This window comes from Bos grunniens, chromosome 4 (genome assembly GCF_055505025.1).
Source record: "Bos grunniens cultivar Pamir isolate PY7600 chromosome 4, Bosgru_T2T1.0, whole genome shotgun sequence".
In the NCBI taxonomy this organism is placed as follows: domain Eukaryota; kingdom Metazoa; phylum Chordata; class Mammalia; order Artiodactyla; family Bovidae; genus Bos; species Bos grunniens.
Genome location: NC_141168.1, coordinates 58,309,027 through 58,326,341, shown reverse-complemented (window position 1 = coordinate 58,326,341; position 17,315 = coordinate 58,309,027). Strand labels below are relative to the sequence as shown.

At 37.3% G+C, this 17,315-nt stretch overlaps 1 protein-coding gene across 1 annotated transcript in view; it reads left to right on the top strand.

Annotated features, from left to right (window-relative positions):
• Window positions 1-17,315, top strand: part of DPY19L2 (dpy-19 like 2) — a 95,739-nt gene that overhangs the window by 6,854 nt on the left and 71,570 nt on the right. The window contains exons 4-5 of the mRNA XM_086396525.1: window positions 5,785-5,922; window positions 16,421-16,541. Of these exons, the coding sequence (XP_086252651.1) occupies window positions 5,785-5,922; window positions 16,421-16,541 (259 nt within the window). The remainder of the gene's footprint in view (window positions 1-5,784; window positions 5,923-16,420; window positions 16,542-17,315) is intronic.

Genomic DNA, 17,315 nt, shown 5'->3' with positions numbered 1-17,315 from the left:
CACAGTCAGAATGGCTACCATTGCAATGTCTACAAATGACAAATGTTGATGAAATTTGGAAGAAAGGACACTCTCCTACCCTGTTGATGGGAATGTAAATTGGTGCAGCCACTGTGGAAAACAGTGTACAAGCTTCTGAAAAAACTAAAAATATGATCCAGCAATTCCCTTCTATTTTACCACTTATTTTGATATATGGAATCTAAAAAATAAAATATATACCACAGAAAAGTGTTTCAGGATTCTTTTGTCACATTCTCTTCCTTTCCTACAGGCAGACTTCTTTATAAGATAGTAAAGATCAATTGCTAGAATATCAAAGCAAAATGATAGGACTCTGAAAGAGGAACTCCCCAGGTTGGTAGGTGCCCAATATGCTACTGGAGATCAGTGGAGAAATAACTCCAGAAAGAATGAAGGGATGGAGCCAAACCAAAAACAATACTTAGTTGTGGATGTGACTGGTGATAGAAGCAAGGTCCGAACTGTAAAGAGCAATATTGCATAGGAACCTGAAATGTTAGGTCCATGAATCAAGGCAAATTGGTAGTGGTCAAACAGGAGATGGCAAGAGTGAACATCGACATTGTAGGAATCAGCAAACTAAAATGGACTGGAATGGGTGAATTTAACTCAGATGACCATTATATCTACGACTGTGGGCGGGAATCCCTTAGAAGAAATGGAGTAGCCATCATGGTCAACAAAATAGTCTGAAATGCAGTACTTGGATGAAATCTTAAAAACGACAGAATTATCTCTGTTCATTTCCAAGGCAAACCACTCAATATCACAGTAATCCAAGCCTGTGCCCCAACCAGTAACACTGAAGAAACTGAAGTTGAATGGCTCTATGCAGACCTACAAGACATTTTAGAACTAACACCCAAAAAAGATGTCCTTTTCATTATAGGGGACTGGAATGCAAAAGTAGGAAGTCAAGAAACACCTGGGGTAACATGCAAATTTGGCCTTGGAATACAGAATGAAGCAGGGCAAAGGCTAATAGAGTTTTGCCAAGAGAACGCACTGGTCATAGCAAACACCCTCTTCCAACAACACAAGAGAAGACTCTACACATGGACCTCACCAGATGGTCAACACAGAAATCAGATTGATTATATTCTTTGCAGCCAAAGATGGATAAGCTCTATACAGTCAGCAAAAACAAGACCAGGAGCTGACTGGCTCAGATCATGAACTCCTTATTGCCAATTTCAGACTGAAATTGAAGACAGTCAGGAAAACCACTAGACCATTCAAGTATGACCTAAATCAAATCCCTTATGATTATACAGTGGAAGTGAGAAATAGATTTAAGGGCCTAGATCTGATAGATAAGAGTGCCTGATAAACTATGGATGGAGGTTTGTGACATTGTACAGGAGACAGGGATTAAGACCATCCCCATGGAAAAGAAATGCAAAAAAGCAAAATGGCTGTCTGGGAAGTCCTTACAAATAGCTGTGAAAAGAAGAGAAGCAAAAAGCAAAGGAGAAAAGGAAAGATATAAGCATCTGAATGCAGAGTTCCAAAGAATAGCAAGTAGAGATAAGAAAGCCTTCCTCAGCAATCAATGCAAAGAAATAGAGGAAAACAACAGAATGGGAAAGACTAGAGATCTCTTCAAGAAAATTAGAGATACCAAGGGAACATTTCATGCAAAGATGGGCTCGATAAAGGACAGAAATGGTATGGACCTAACAGAAGCAAAAGATATTAAGAAGAGGTGGCAAGAATACACAGAAGAACTGTACAAAAAAGATCTTCATGACCCAGATAATCACGATGGTGTGATACCTAGAGCCAGACATCCTGGACTTTGAAGTCAAGTGGGCCTTAGAAAGCATCACTACGAACAAAGCTAGTGGAGATGATGGAATTCCAGTTGAGCTATTTCAAATCCTGAAAGATGATGCTGTGAAAAGTGCTGGACTCAATATGCCAGCAAATTTGGAAAAGTCAGCAGTGGCCACAGGACTGGAAAAGGTCAGTTTTCATTCCAATCCCTAAGAAAGGCAATGGCCAAAGAATGCTCAAACTACTGCACAATTGCACTCATCTCACACGCTAGTAAGGTAATGCTCAAAATTCTCCAAGCCAGGCTTCAACAATATGTGAACTGTGAACTTCCAGATGTTCAAGCTGGTTTTAGAAAATGCAGAGGAACCAGAGATCAAATTGCCAACATCTGCTGGATCATCGAAAAAGCAAGAGAGTTCCAGGAAAAGATCTATTTCTCCTTTATTGACTATGCCAAAACCTTTGACTGTGTGGATCACAATAAACTGTGGAAAATTCTGAAACAGATGGGAATACCAGACCACCTGACCTGCCTCTTGAGAAACCTATATGCAGGTCAGGAAGCAACAGTTAGAACTGGACATGAAACAACAAACTGGTTCCAAATAGGAAAAGGAGTATGTCAAGGCTGTATATTGTCACCCTGCTTATTTAACTTCTATGCAGAGTACATCATGAGAAATGCTGGGCTGGAAGAAGCACAAGCTGGAATCAAGATTGCTGGGAGAAATATCAATAACCTCAGATATGCAGATGACACCACCCTTATGGCAGAAAGTGAAGAGGAACTAAAAAGCCTCTTGATGAAAGTGAAAGAGGAGAGTGAAAAAGTTGGCTTTAAAGCTCAACATTCAGAAAACTAACATCATGGCATCTGGTCCCATCAGTTCATGGGAAATAGATGGGGAAACAATGGAAACAGTGTGAGACTTTTTTTTTTAGTTTTTTTTTTTTAATATATAAATTTTGGGGGGCTCCAAAATCACTGCAGATAGTGACTGCAGCCATGAAATAAAAAGATGCTTACTCCTTGGAAGAAAAGTTATGACCAACCTAGACAGCATATTCAAAAGCAGAGACTTTGCAATGCCAACAAAGGTCCGTCTAGTCCAGGCTATGGTTTTTCCAGTGGTCATGTATGGATGTGAGAGTTGGACTGTGAAGAAAGCTGAGTGCCGGAGAATTGATGCTTTTGAACTGTGGTGTTGGAGAAGACTCTTGAGAGTCCCTTGGACTGCAAGGAAATCCAACCAGTCCATTCTAAAGGAAATCAGTCCTGGGTGTTCATTGGAAGCACTGATGCTGAAGCTGAAACTCCAGTACTTTGGCCACCTCATGTGAAGAGTTGACTCATTGGAAAAGACTCTGATGCTGGGAGGGATTGGGGCCGGGAGGAGAAGGGGATGACAGAGGATGAGATGGTTGGATGGCATCAACCGACTCGACGGACATGAGTTTGGGTGAACTCCAGGAGTTGGTGATGGATAGGGAGGCCTGCCGTGCTGTGATTCATGGGGTTGCAAAGAGTCAGACACGACTGAGTGACTGAACTGAACTTAACTGAAAGATCAATTTTAATAGCTGAGGAAAGGAAAACAAAGTTTAAGAAGTGATACTGACCTATCAATTCTTGGAAATTGCTTTCTCTTGGGGTAGAGTTTGTCAGTTTTAGCTGGCACTTTAAATTTATTTTTTAAGCTCTCTTTATTTCCAGATAATCTCTTTTAGAGATAATCTCTTTTAAAGAACTTTTGATATCATTTCTTTAATACTTTTTTTGTTCTTTTGACACCGAATCTGTAAAATGGATAATGTAATCTACTGTATCTTACATAATTGTTGTTGGGGTTAAATGGGATAAAGAAAGCCCAAGTTGCAGAAATTTACAATTAAGAGAAGCCAGGTGTCCAGATGTGCTAATCAGGGGCCAAGAGAAGAGCTGAAATTGGCTCTTTTGTTTGCCTTTGCTGCTGCTGCTGCTGCTAAGTCGCTTCAGTCATGTCCAACTCTGTGCGACCCCAGAGACGGCAGCCCACCAAGCTCCCCCATCCCTGGGATTCTCCAGGCAAGAACACTGGAGTGGGTTGCCATTTCCTTCTCCAATGCATGAAAGTGAAAAGTGAAAGTGAAGTCGCTCAGTCGTGTCTGACTCTTAGCAACCCCATGGACTGCAGCCTCCAAGGCTCCTCCATCCGTGGGATTTTCCAGGCAAGAGTACTGGAGTGGGTTGCCATTGCTTTCTCCTTTGTTTGCCTTTAATTGTGACTTAATTAAAGTTTTTAATTAAAGAATTAAAATCAGCAAAACTTACCATTTCAATTATTTCTAAGTATATAGTTCTGTGGCATTAAACACACTTACATTGTGCAACCATTAACCCTCATCCATCTCCAGAACTTTATTATCCCAAATAGACTGTACCTGTTAAGCACATAACTCCCCACTCCCACTGTTTTCTCACCTAGCTCCTTAGTGACTTCTATACATGTGCCTCGTCTAGGTATCTCAGGCATTGCTTTTTAAATCTCTCTCCGTATAGCCACTTAAAAGCTTCGAAGAGTTGGACATGTTAGCATTTGTATGGCATTTGAATTTTTAATATCTTATAGGTGTTATTTCCAAAGAGAGGATATAAAATATTATTTAATAAAGAGTTGGTGATGGACAGGGAGGCCTGGCGTGCTGCAGTTCATGGGGTCGCAAAGAGTCGGACACAACTGAGCGACTGAACTGAAAACTGTAGCTGTGTCGGCGTCTGGGCTTCAATGACAGATCACTAGATTCAGATATCAGTTCTATGCTTTGTTGTATAATGATGAGTAAGTTGTCTGATTATCAGTCTCATCTGTTAATTAGAAATAATGCCAGCCTTACAGGATTTTATTGAAAATGAAGAAAGAGAAAATGAATGAAGCAAGTAGCACAGTACCAGACACAAAAATAATAACTTATTAATAAAAATGTGTATGTTTCCTCTTTCTGTTAGTACAGACATGCATATTAGATATCTTTTCGTTGTATTGCCTTGTTTCTCTCATAAGCAAAAAGGAAAGATCCTTATATGAACTTGCTCTATTGATACTAATTAAAATTATGAAGAAGTGCCCTTTCAGATATTAGTTAAAACAAATCTTTAATTTTATTAGTCACTACTGTTGCTTAATCTGTAAAAAATAAAGTACCTTATAGTTGTATGAAGCCAGAATGAGTGTAGAGTTGAAGGTTCCTTTTAATGATTTTTGAGAGGAACATATATTACAAACTATGTTGCCCTTTAGTTTTTAGGAAAGAAAGCAGGAAATTGATGAGCAAGTAATATGAAGCAGCATACTTTTGTTAGTCTTTGAATTTTAAATAGCAATTTTACTAGCCTAATAAAAAAATCATTTTACATGCTGTAGTCATGCACTAGAATAGCCCCTCTTTCAGGACAACATTTCGGTCATGAACAGGAGCTCACAGTTAGCTTTCACTTTGTGCAGAGCCAGTCAATGGAACTGGAAGGCAAAGGAAAGCATGAAGTACCATCTGATGCCCTTGTGACCATCATTTATTATTTCTAAAGGGTTGGAGAAATATAAGTAGTTATGCAGAGTTGTACACATACAATGACACAAAGTCATATCTATGCCAGAATTATCAGATCTCAGCCTCTAGGTGTCTCACAATACGGGGGTAAAGTCAGGCTTGGTAGAATTAAAATGTATTGCTTACTTATTATAAGGTACGATTAGAAAAATTCTTAAAACGTTGAATACATCCCTTTAACTCTTTTGAACCTATGGAAAATATGAAAGAATAGTATAGTGATGACCTGAAAAGGTATGCTTTTGTTTGCATTCAAGAATGCAGTAGTAAGTAGAAATTAGGAAGTCTTATTATCAGTCTTTTTTTCCTTTTCAGAGTAAATTGTCTAAAAAGAGTTAGAAAAGTAAGTATTTTAAAATTTTACTTATGTTAACAATTTATACTTTTTAAAAGGGACTTTATTATTCCTACTTCAAGACCATTGTTGAAGCACCTTCATTTTTGCAAGGACTATGGATGATTATGAATGACAGGCTCACTGAATATCCTCTTGTAATTAATACAGTGAAACGCTTCCATCTTTATCCAGAGGTAAGCAATGTTCTGGGACAAATGTTTGTAGAGGGGTTTCTTTTTTTATCAGATAGAAGTTATAACCACATGATGATGTTATAGGAAGGAAGGGATCTATAAAGTTTATTGATTGCTGTATGTGTCCTTATAGTTGAGCACCACATCAAAAGTTCCTTTCCTAAATAAAAAAAAATCCCAGAAACTTCTCACATGAACTTAAAGAATAGAACCTTAGTATAGCAGTAATAGCCAGTGTAATAGACAAGCCAGATGGGAAGGAGCCACGGATTCACAGATGGAGATGGTTCATAGGTTATCACATTTGTGGGCATAGGATTGTTCATTATTCCTTTTGTTGTGGTGATTTAGTTGCTCAGTCAGGTCCAACTCTTTTGAAACCCCATGGACTATAGCCTGCCAGGCTCCTCTGTCCATGAGATTTTCCAGGCCAGAATACCTAAATGGATTGGCATTTCTTTCTCCAGGGGATCTCCCTGACACAGGGATCAAACCCATGTCTCTTGCATTGGCAGATGGATTCTTTACCACTGAGCCACCAGGGAAGCCCCATTATTCCTTTCAGAGATCAGATCAGATCAGTCGTTCAGTCGTGTCCAACTCTTTGTGACCCCATGAATTGCAGCATGCCAGGCCTCCCTGTCCATCACCAACTCCCGGAGTTCACTGAGACTCATGTCCATCGAGTCAGTGATGCCATCCAGCCATCTCATCCTCTGTCGTCCCCTTCTCCTCCTGCCCCCAATCCCTCCCAGCATTAGGGTCTTTTCCAATGAATCAACTCTTTGCATGAGGTGGCCAAAGTACTGGAGTTTCAGCTTTAGCATCATTCCTTCCAAAGAAATCCCAGGGCTGATCTCCTTCAGAATGGACTGGTTGGATCTCCTTGCAGTCCAAGGGACTCTCAAGAGTCTTCTCCAACACCACAGTTCAAAAGCATCAATTCTTCCGTGCTCAGCCTTCTTCACAGTCCAACTCTCACATCCATACATGACCACAAGAAAAACCATAGCCTTGACTAGACGAACCTTTGTTGGCAAAGTAATGTCTCTGCTTTTGAATATACTATCTAGGTTGGTCATAATGTTCCTTCCAAGGAGTAAGTGTCTTTTAATTTCATGGCTGCAGTCACCATCTGTGATTATACAGTGGAAGTGAGAAATAGATTTAAGGGCCTAGATCTGATAGATAGAGTGCCTGATGAACTATGGAATGAGGTTCATTATTCCTTTACTATCCTTTTAATGTCTATGAAATCTATGAGGATGACCTCTCTTCCATTTCTGATATTAGTAATTTGTGTTCTTCCTCTTTTTTTCTTAGCCTTGCTGGAGGCTTATTGATTTTATTTATGCCCCGTTGTTACTTGCAGGCACATTGAGGATTGCCATGTCTCCTTTTAGAACTGACACCTTTATCATTAGGACTTCCCTGGTGGCTCAGACGGTAAAGCGTCTGTCTATGATGCGGGAGACCCAGGTTTGATCCCTGGGTTGGGAAGATCCCTTGGAGAAGGAAATGGCAATCCACTCCAGTACCATTGCCCGAAAATCCCATGGACAGAGGAGCCTGGTAGGCTGCAGTCCATGGGGTCGCAAAGAGTCGGACACGACTGAGTGACTTCACGTTCACGTTCACGTTCACATTCACGTTCTTTATCATTATCTAATACCACTTTTTATCCCTGATAACTTTTCATGAAGTTTTGCTCTGTCTGAAATTAGTACAGCTACTCTGATTTTTCTTTTAATTAGTTTTTACATAGTATATCTTACTTTATTAATTTGCTCTTTTTAAAACATATTTATTTTATTTTTGGCTGCACTGGATCTTTGTTGCTGTACAAGCGCTTTCTCCAGTTGGGGCAGGTGGGGCTACTCTGATTTGTGGTACATAGGCTTCTCATTGCGGCGGCTTCTCTTGTTGCAGAGGATGGGCTCTAGGGTACATGGGCTTTCGTAGTTGTGGCTCACAGGCCTAGTTGCTCTGTGGCACATGGAATCTTCCCCAACCAGGGATCAAACCTATGCTCCCTGCATTGGCAGGCGGATTCTTAACTACTGGACCACCAGGGAAGTCCTCTTCATTTACTCTTAATCTATATGTGTCTTTATATTTAAAGTTAGTTTAGACAAAGTATGTTTGAGTCTTGATTTTCTGATTTACTCTGATAATCTCTGTCTCTTGATTGGTGCATTTAGACCATTGATGTTCTAAGTAATTATTGACATAGATTGATAGCAACTATATTTGTTGCTACAATATTTTATATTTGTTGCCCTTGTGTTTTGTTCCTATTTTGAGTCCACTCTTCTCATGCCTTTTGTGGTTCTAACTGAGCATTTTATATTATTTCATTTTCTCTTTCTTACTGTATTAGTTATAATAATTTTTTTTTAACTTTTTTTGGTGGTTGACCTAGAGATTGCAGTATACATTTAAAATGAATCCAAGATCACTTTTAGATAACACTAAACCACTTTAAGGGCAGTGTGTGTGTGTGTGAGGACCTTCTAATCACAAAGTAATTCTAATTCCTCCTTCCAACCCTGAATCATTGCTGTCATTTATGTTTATTATACATAAGTACATGCATAACAATGCATAAAGAATACACTGCTGCTATTATAATTTTGAACAAAGCTATTATACTTTAGATCAATTAAGACTAAAAAGAAAAGTTTCTTTTTTAATTTTTATTTTTTTAAATTTTATTATAATTAACTTTATTGTATTGATTTTGCCATATATCAAAATGAATCTGCCACAGGTATACATGTGTTCCCCATCCTGAACCCTCCTCCCTCCTCCCTCCCCATACCATCCCTCTGGGTTGTCCCAGTGCACCAGCCCCAAGCATCCAGTATTGTGCATCGAACCTGGACTGGCAACTCATTTCATATATGATATTATACATATTTCAATGCCATTCTCCCAAATCATCCCACCCTCTTCCTCTCCCACAGAGTCCAAAAGACTGTTCTATACATCCATGTCTCTTTTGCTGTCTCATATACACGGTTATTGTTACCATCTTTCTAAATTCCATATATATATGCGTTAGTATACTGTATTGGTGTTTTTCTTTCTGGCTTACTTCACTCTGTATAATCGGCTCCAGTTTCATCCACCTCATTAGAACTGATTCAAATGTATTCTTTTTAATGGCTGAGTAATACTCCATTGTGTATATGTGCCACAGCTTTCTTTTCCATTCATCTACTGATGGACATCTAGGTTGCTTCCATGTCCTGGCTATTATAAACAGTGCTGCGATGAACATTGGGGTACACGTGTCTCTTTCCCTTCTGGTTTCCTCAGTGTGTATGCCCAGCAGTGGGCTTGCTGGGTCATAAGGCAGTTCTATTTCCAGTTTTTTAAGGAATCTCCACACTGTTCTCCATAGTGGCTGTACTAGTTTGCATTCCCACCAACAGTGTAAGAGGGTTCCCTTTTCTCCACACCCTTGTAGACTTTTGGATCGCAGCCATTCTGGCTGGCGTGAAATGGTACCTCATAGTGGTTTTGATTTGCATTTCTCTGATAATGAGTGATGTTGAGCATCTTTTCATGTGTTTGTTAGCCATCTGTATGTCTTCTTTGGAGAAATGTGTATTTAGTTCTTTGGCCCATTTTTTGATTGGGTCATTTATTTTTCTGGAGTTGAGCTGTAGGAGTTGTTTGTATATTTTTGAGATTAGTTGTTTGTCTGTTGCTTCATTTGCTATTATTTTCTCCCATTCTGAAGGCTGTCTTTTCACCTTGCTTATAGTTTCCTTTGTTGTACAGAAGCTTTTAAGTTTAATTAGGTCCCATTTGTTTATTTTTGCTTTTATTTCCAATATTCTGGGAGGTGGGTCATAGAGGATCCTGCTGTGGTGTATGTCAGAGAGTGTTTTGCCTATGTTCTCCTCTAGGAGTTTTATAGTTTCTGGTCTTACATTGAGATCTTTAATCCATTTTGAGTTTATTTTTGTGTATGGTGTTAGAAAGTGTTCTAGTTTCATGCTTTTACAAGTGGTTGTCCAGTTTTCCCAGCACCACTTGTTAAAGAGATTGTCTTTAATCCATTGTATATTCTTGCCTCCTTTGTCAAAGATAAGGTGTCCATATGTGTGTGGATTTATCTCTGGGCTTTCTATTTTGTTCCATTGATCTATATTTCTGTCTTTGTGCCAGTACCATACTGTCTTGATGACTGTGGCTTTGTAGTAGAGCCTGAAGTCAGGCAGGTTGATTCCTCCAGTTCCATCCTTCTTTCTCAAGATAGCTTTGGCTATTTGAGGTTTTTTGTATTTCCATACAAATTGTGAAATTATTTGTTCTAGCTCTGTGAAGAATACCGTTGGTAGCTTGATAGGGATTGCATTGAATCTATAAATTGCTTTGGGTAGTATACTCATTTTCACTATATTGATTCTTCCAATCCATGAACATGGTATATTTCTCCATCTATTAGTGTCCTCTTTGATTTCTTTCACCAGTGTTTTATAGTTTTCTATATATAGGTCTTTAGTTTCTTTAGGTAGATATATTCCTAAGTATTTTATTCTTTTCGTTGCAATGGTGAATGGAATTGTTTCCTTAATTTCTCTTTCTATTTTCTCATTCTTAGTGTATAGGAATGCAAGGGATTTCTGTGTGTTGATTTTATATCCTGCAACTTTACTATAATCATTGATTATTTCTAGTAATTTTCTGGTGGAGTCTTTAGGGTTTTCTATGTAGAGGATCATGTCATCTGCAAATAGTGAGAGTTTTACTTCTTTTCCAATTTGGATTCCTTTTATTTCTTTTTATGCTCTGATTGCTGTGGCCAAAACTTCCAAAACTATGTTGAATAGTAATGGTGAAAGCGGGCACCCTTGTCTTGTTCCTGACTTTAGAGGAAATGCTTTCAATTTTTTTTTCAATGTTTGCTGTGGGTTTGTCATATATAGCTTTTATTATGTTGAGGTATGTTCCTTCTATTCCTGCTTTCTGGAGAGTTTTTATCATAAATGGGTGTTGAATTTTGTCAAAGGCTTTCTCTGCATCTATTGAGATAATCATATGGTTTTTATTTTTCAATTTGTTAATGTGGTGTATTACATTGATTTGCGGATATTGAAGAATCCTTGCATCCCTGGGATAAAGCCCACTTGGTCATGGTGTATGATCTTTTTAATGTGTTGTTGGATTCTGATTGCTAGAATTTTGTTAAGGATTTTTGCATCTATGTTCATCAGTGATATTGGCCTGTAGTTTTCTTTTTTTGTGGGATCTTTGTCAGGTTTTGGTATTAGGGTGATGGTGGCCTCATAGAAAGGTTTTTTTTATCTTCACTTATTCTTTCTTTGATGCTCTTTCTGTGGGTCCAAGTTTTCTAATCCATATCTTTCTTATCTCTCAATGGCAACCCACTCCAGTGCTCTTGCCTGGAGAATCCCATGGACGGAGGAGCCTGGTGGGCTGCAGTCCATGGGGTCGCGAAGAGTCGGACATGACTGAGCGACTTCACTTTCACTTTTCACTTTCGTGCATTGGAGAAGGAAATGGCAACCCACTCCAGTGTTCTTGCCTGGAGAATCCCAGGGACAGTGGAGCCTGGTGGGCTGCCATCTATGGGGTCGCACAGAGTTGGACACGACTGAAGCGACTTAGTAGTAGTAGTAGTAAAAAACATACAAAGTCTTTCAATTTTTGTTTGTTTGAGAAAGTATTTCTCCTTCACTTTTAAAGGATAATTTCACGTGAGGTTAAGTTGGTTTTTACCCTCTCAACTCTTTAAATATTTCATTTTCTTCTTAAATTGAATAGTTTCTGAGAAGTCAGAGGTACTTCTTAACCTTTATTCCTTCTTAAGTAAGGCATGTTTTTCTTCTGACTTCTGTAAGGATTTTTCTTTATCTTTAAGTTTTTATAGTTTGAATGTTATATGCATATTCAATATGTATGATTTATGAATAGGTATAGTTTTTTGGCGTTTATCATGGTTGGTGTTCTCTAAGCTTTCTGTACCTGTAGTTTGATGTGAGGAAATTCCCAGTCATTGTTTCTATTCATAGTATTTCTTCTGTTTCTTTATCTTTTCTCCTATGGCATTCCCATTACATGTATGGTGTACCTTCTGTGGTTGCCCCACAGTTCTTGGATATTCTGTTCTCTTATTTTTGTCTTTTATATTTTTGATTTTCAGTTTTGGAGGTTTCTTATTGAAATATACTGAAGCTCAGAGATTCTTTCCTCAAGCCAAGTCCAGCCTACCAATAAGCACATCAAAGGCATTCTTGATTTCCATTGTAGTGTATTCTGTTATAGTGTATAGAGAACTTCTCTGCTAATATTGCCAATCGGTTCTTGCATGCTCCTTTCTTTATCTGTTAGAGCCTTTAGCACATTAATTATTGTTGTTCTGAATTACCAGTCTTACAATTTCAACATGCCTGCCATATCTAAGTCTAGTTCTGATGCTTGCTCTGTTTCTTCAAACTGTGTTTTGGCTTTTAGTATGCCTTATGATGTAATAGCTAGCTTGAGGTACTGGGTACAGAGCTGCCATAAATAGGCTTTTAATAGTGTAAGGGAAGCATTCTGTAATTAGGTCTCAATCTTTTGTGAACCTGTACCTCTAGACTGTGAACTTTGCAGTCTTCTTGGTTTTTTCTTTCCCATTTAGGTACAGCAGGATGACTAGAGTGGGCTGGAATTGGTATTTCCCTTCTCTCACATAGAAGGGTGGAGTTGGGTATTACTCTGCCACCCTGTAGTTTAGGCTCTGATAACACCCTAGCTGGTTAGGCCTACTGGTGGAATAGTCTCTTTCAAGGGCAGGCCTTGTTAAGAACAGAGTGCTCTGGTGTATTTCAAAATACACTCCTCTTTCCACTTCCCCCTCAGAAACAGATTTTTTTCTGATATCACTGTAAGAAACTAGTGATCTCCTAGAGATAAAATTCATAAATATGTGGGCATTATCCCTATTACTGGGTCTCCCTGGAGTTTTTGATTCTCAGAATTGTCTACACTGTGCCTCTAGCAATTCATCAATTATAATTTAGGTTTTCTGTCTCTCCATCTGGTTCCCATGGAGGTTTCTACCCCTGGGTTTTTGCTCCAGTAAGTTGTGATTCTCTGTATTTGCCTGTCAACCTTTACAGTCTGGGAGCAGCAGTTTGCCTAGTGACTTCATTTCTCTTTTGGATCTAAAAAGAGTTGACTTTTCAGCTTGTTTAATTTTTTTCTTATTAGAATGGAGTGGCAAATTAAAAGCTTCTTACATGCTGGACTTGGAAACCTTATACTTTTTTAAAAATTAGATTCCATATATTTTATTTCCCTTGAGGTTGCTTACTTGGTCTATGGACTTTTTTTTAGTGGGTTTAGTGGGTTTCTTCGGAGAAGGCAATGGCACCCCACTCCAGTACTCTTGCCTGGAAAATCCCATGGACGGAGGAGCCTGGTAGTCTGCAGTCCATGGGGTCGCTAAGAGTTGGACACGACTGAGTGACTTCACTTTCACTTTTCACTTTCATGCATTGGAGAAGGAAATGGCAGCCCACTCCAGTGTTCTTGCCTGGAGAATCCCAGGGACGGGGAAGCCTGGTGGGCTGCCATCTATGGGGTCGCACAGAGTTGGACACGACTGAAGCGACTTAGCAGTGGCTTTCTTTTAGTTTTCAAGTGTTTGAAGATTTATCTTTGTTATTAATTTATAGCTTAAATTCATTGTGTTTAGAGAATTTAAAAACCTAGATTAAGTTTTTATTTACATACTCCATTTGACCTCTATTGAAGAGAATGGTACTATATATATGTGTATGTGTGCATATGTATATATGTATTGTTTTTTGAGTGTTTGGTGGTTTTTATTGTCTAAAAGTTATCTATTTCTAGGCTGCCGTTTTCCTAGTCCTTTGGCTAGAAAGAGTAGGCCTTTTCTGAATGCTGTGTAAGCCCCCAGTGGTGTTTCTGGTTGCCAGACTCTGGCTCCAAATCTGAGAAAATAAGGCAAAAGGAAAGTCCAGGGAACTTACCACCATGTCATTCCCTGGGTCCTGAGATTCCTAGCTAGTGTGCCTTCTTTTTTCTACCTTTCTTCTAATGTTTGATTTATATGATTCACAGAAGTTATAGTTGTACTGGTAGGAATAGAGAAAAGTACATCTACTCCATTTCCCAAAGTGGACATTTACATTATTTAAATATTGCCTTTTTTTTTTCTCATCTTCATTTAGTTTAAGTGATTTTCTAATTTTCCATGTGTTTTCTTCTTTGATCCACTGGATATTTAAATATTGTGTTATTGAATTTCAAAGAACTTAGGGGTTTCTCAGATTTATTTATTTCCTTGATTTCTGTAAGTGCTTTTCAATGTAATTTGTGGTAGTAACAATTGTATAGACCTACATAAGATTTAAGATGAAAGAAGTGGTTTTCTGCAGCAGCTTTCTCCATATCCCATCTTACTTTTCAGAGGCACTTTGACCTTATTTCTTCTAATGATTATCTGGATAATTCTAGTTAAAATAGAAAAATCAAAGAGGAAAAAAAAACTATTTGTTGAATCTTCAACTTGAGTTAATGTTGACTTACTCTGTGTAAATAAGATAAGGATTTAGCTTATCGGACTAGGCCAAGTTCTTCCAGTGTTTGATCATTATTATTTTTAGTTTTGAGTTATTTTTAGAGTTTTATATCATTAAATCTGTTTTTTGTTCCACTAATTTCCATCAGTATGGTCTCTAAAACATTAGCTAGTTTTTTCATTTTGCTTATCAAAAAATTTATTGAATAATTTGTACAATTTTCAGTTTCTTTGATGTTATGAAAAAAAAATCATGATAATGTTGTTCATTCATTTTTGAAACTTGAAAGCATGTAAATGACAGCCAACAAGGACTCGTCCAGTCTTATTTTCATATCGCATAGATACAATATAGAGAACACTTAAATTTGCTTGCAGCCTTATGTGGTACTTCAGTGTTGAAGTAAATGTCCATACTTTGTTTTCACAGGGAGATTAATTTTTCATCTTAAAACATGAGTGTGAAAATGTGTTTTAAAAGGGAAAAGGCATTTAATGCTTACTCTATGCCAGCACTTACATATGTAAGCTCTAATCTCCCATCACTCTTGTAAGATGGTCATTAATGTCATTTTAGAGATGAGGTGGCTGAGGTTCAGAGGCTGAAGGATTATTTCACACCATAGAAACTGTAACTTTCAGAATCAGAATTTTTTGTTTATTTTGACTTCAAAGTCATGCTTTCTTCCTATATTGAATGACATCTCGTAAAGGAGTATAATTCTAGATTTTTCACAAACATTTAATGTGGCAAATTTTTGTACATTTGTGAAAAATACACAAGAAGTTATAAATTTTAGCAGAATGTCAGTTTTACAAAATTAAGTGATATAGTAAATCTATATTATACGTGAAAAGTTGTTTACGATATTTACTGATGTGTATTACATTAACTACTTGTATAATATTTATTGTACAATGAATAACTCTGCATGTGTGCATGCTAGGTCGCTTCAGTCATGTCCGACCCTGTGTGACACTATGGACTGCAGCCTGTCAGGCTTCTCTGTCCATGGGATTCTCTAGGCAAGAATATTGGAGTGGGTTGCTGTGCCCTCTTCCAGGGGATCTTCCCAACCCAGGGATCGAACCTACATCTCTTAACGTCTAACCTTCATGGGCAGGCAGGTTCTTTGTCACTAGTGCCACAAGGGAAGCCCCAGTGACACTAGCTAATTGTCTTGTGCCTAGGGAGAAACTGGAAGGATGGTCACCAAAATAGTAAAAGTAGTTAGTTCTAGGTTATTTTTACTTTCCCTTTGAAGTCTTTATTTTTTAACTCGTCCCCACCCCCCCACACAGTGATCTGCATTATTTTTCTCAAATCTATAAAATTATTTTTTTAAAACAATCTCCCAGGAATCAGCACTTTTTTGTAATTTTTTGTTGCTAATTTCCTTTGTATTTAAAAATTTTAAGGCAGATTTCGGATTGGGAAGGATTGGTTAATTAAATCTGCTTAATCAAATGTTAATGCTTAATGGGCATAGGAGCTATTAGTCCACGTGCAGTTGTTTTATAGACTATGAGTTGGTTTTTAGACTATGAAGAGAATAAGTTCAAGGGCCTAAGAGAAATGTTATAAAATACTCCTGTAAAGCTTTGTATGTTTGCTATTAATTATCTTCATATTTTAATTATATACTTAATGCTTGATTTTACAGCTACTATTCTGTTTCAGTTGTTTAAAGGACTATATTACAGAGATGTCAGTCACAACATAAATTGTGTAGCTGTGCATTACTCAGTAATACACAACTTTATAGTGTGTGTGTATATATAAAGTTTTTTAAATGACTGTTTCCCACATGAAATGATTTAAATAAATTCATCAAAGTTTATAATGTTAAAGGCAGCCATCATAAAATGATATTTTGGAATAATTATAAAGATAATGTATATCTATTATCTTTTTTATTTTATCTTTTTTAGGTGATTATAGCCTTCTGCTATCGCACATTTGTGGGAATAATGAATTTATTTGGGTTAGAAACTAAGACCTGCTGGAACGTGACCAGAATAGAACCTCTAAATGAAGTTCAAAGCTGTGAAGGCATGTTTCTTCCTAAAATGCTGCTGTATATTGTCACTAATGTTTACGTAAACATTTTATAATATTATGACTCTCTAAGAATTATTATAAATTACTATGATTGATTTTTTTCTTTAAAAACATTATAGAACTGATTCACCTAAATATTTACCTTTACCCTTTAAAATAATTTTTTGAGAAGGCAGTGTACTTACTAACATGAGTATTAATTTGGAATTTAATTTGAATATTAATATATATCTGTGTAAGGTCATACTGGTTATAAGACATTCCTTCATTTCAGAAGGTACAGAAAAGTTTCTGAGGTGGCTTGAATATGTAAATTTGGGGGATGTAGATCAAATAGTCACAGTTCTATCTGTAATAGTTAATAAAGTTAATGTAAAAATTTAGTCATGCATAAATATTTAAAAATAAGACATATATAATAATAGGTTACTTTAGAAGTTCTACTTTTTTGTGCTCTCACAGTCCACGAATAGTTCTTCATATACATCTTCTACGTTAGTATTTCTGTCAGAGAACCACTTTTAGAATCATTTAACAGTTTTACAGAATCTGTAATTGTCATTGCTATTCAAGATATTTGTGATTTAGCACTGTTAACTATCTATATGTATGATGTTGTATGAAGTATGATGCTGTACCTTGAAAATTTTATTTGCAATCACATGTATCTACTTGCAGAACACTTACATAGTTGTTTTTTTCTTTTTCATATTCCCTACAACATTGTTTTATATATATATATTTTTCTATTAACTTGTGTGCAAT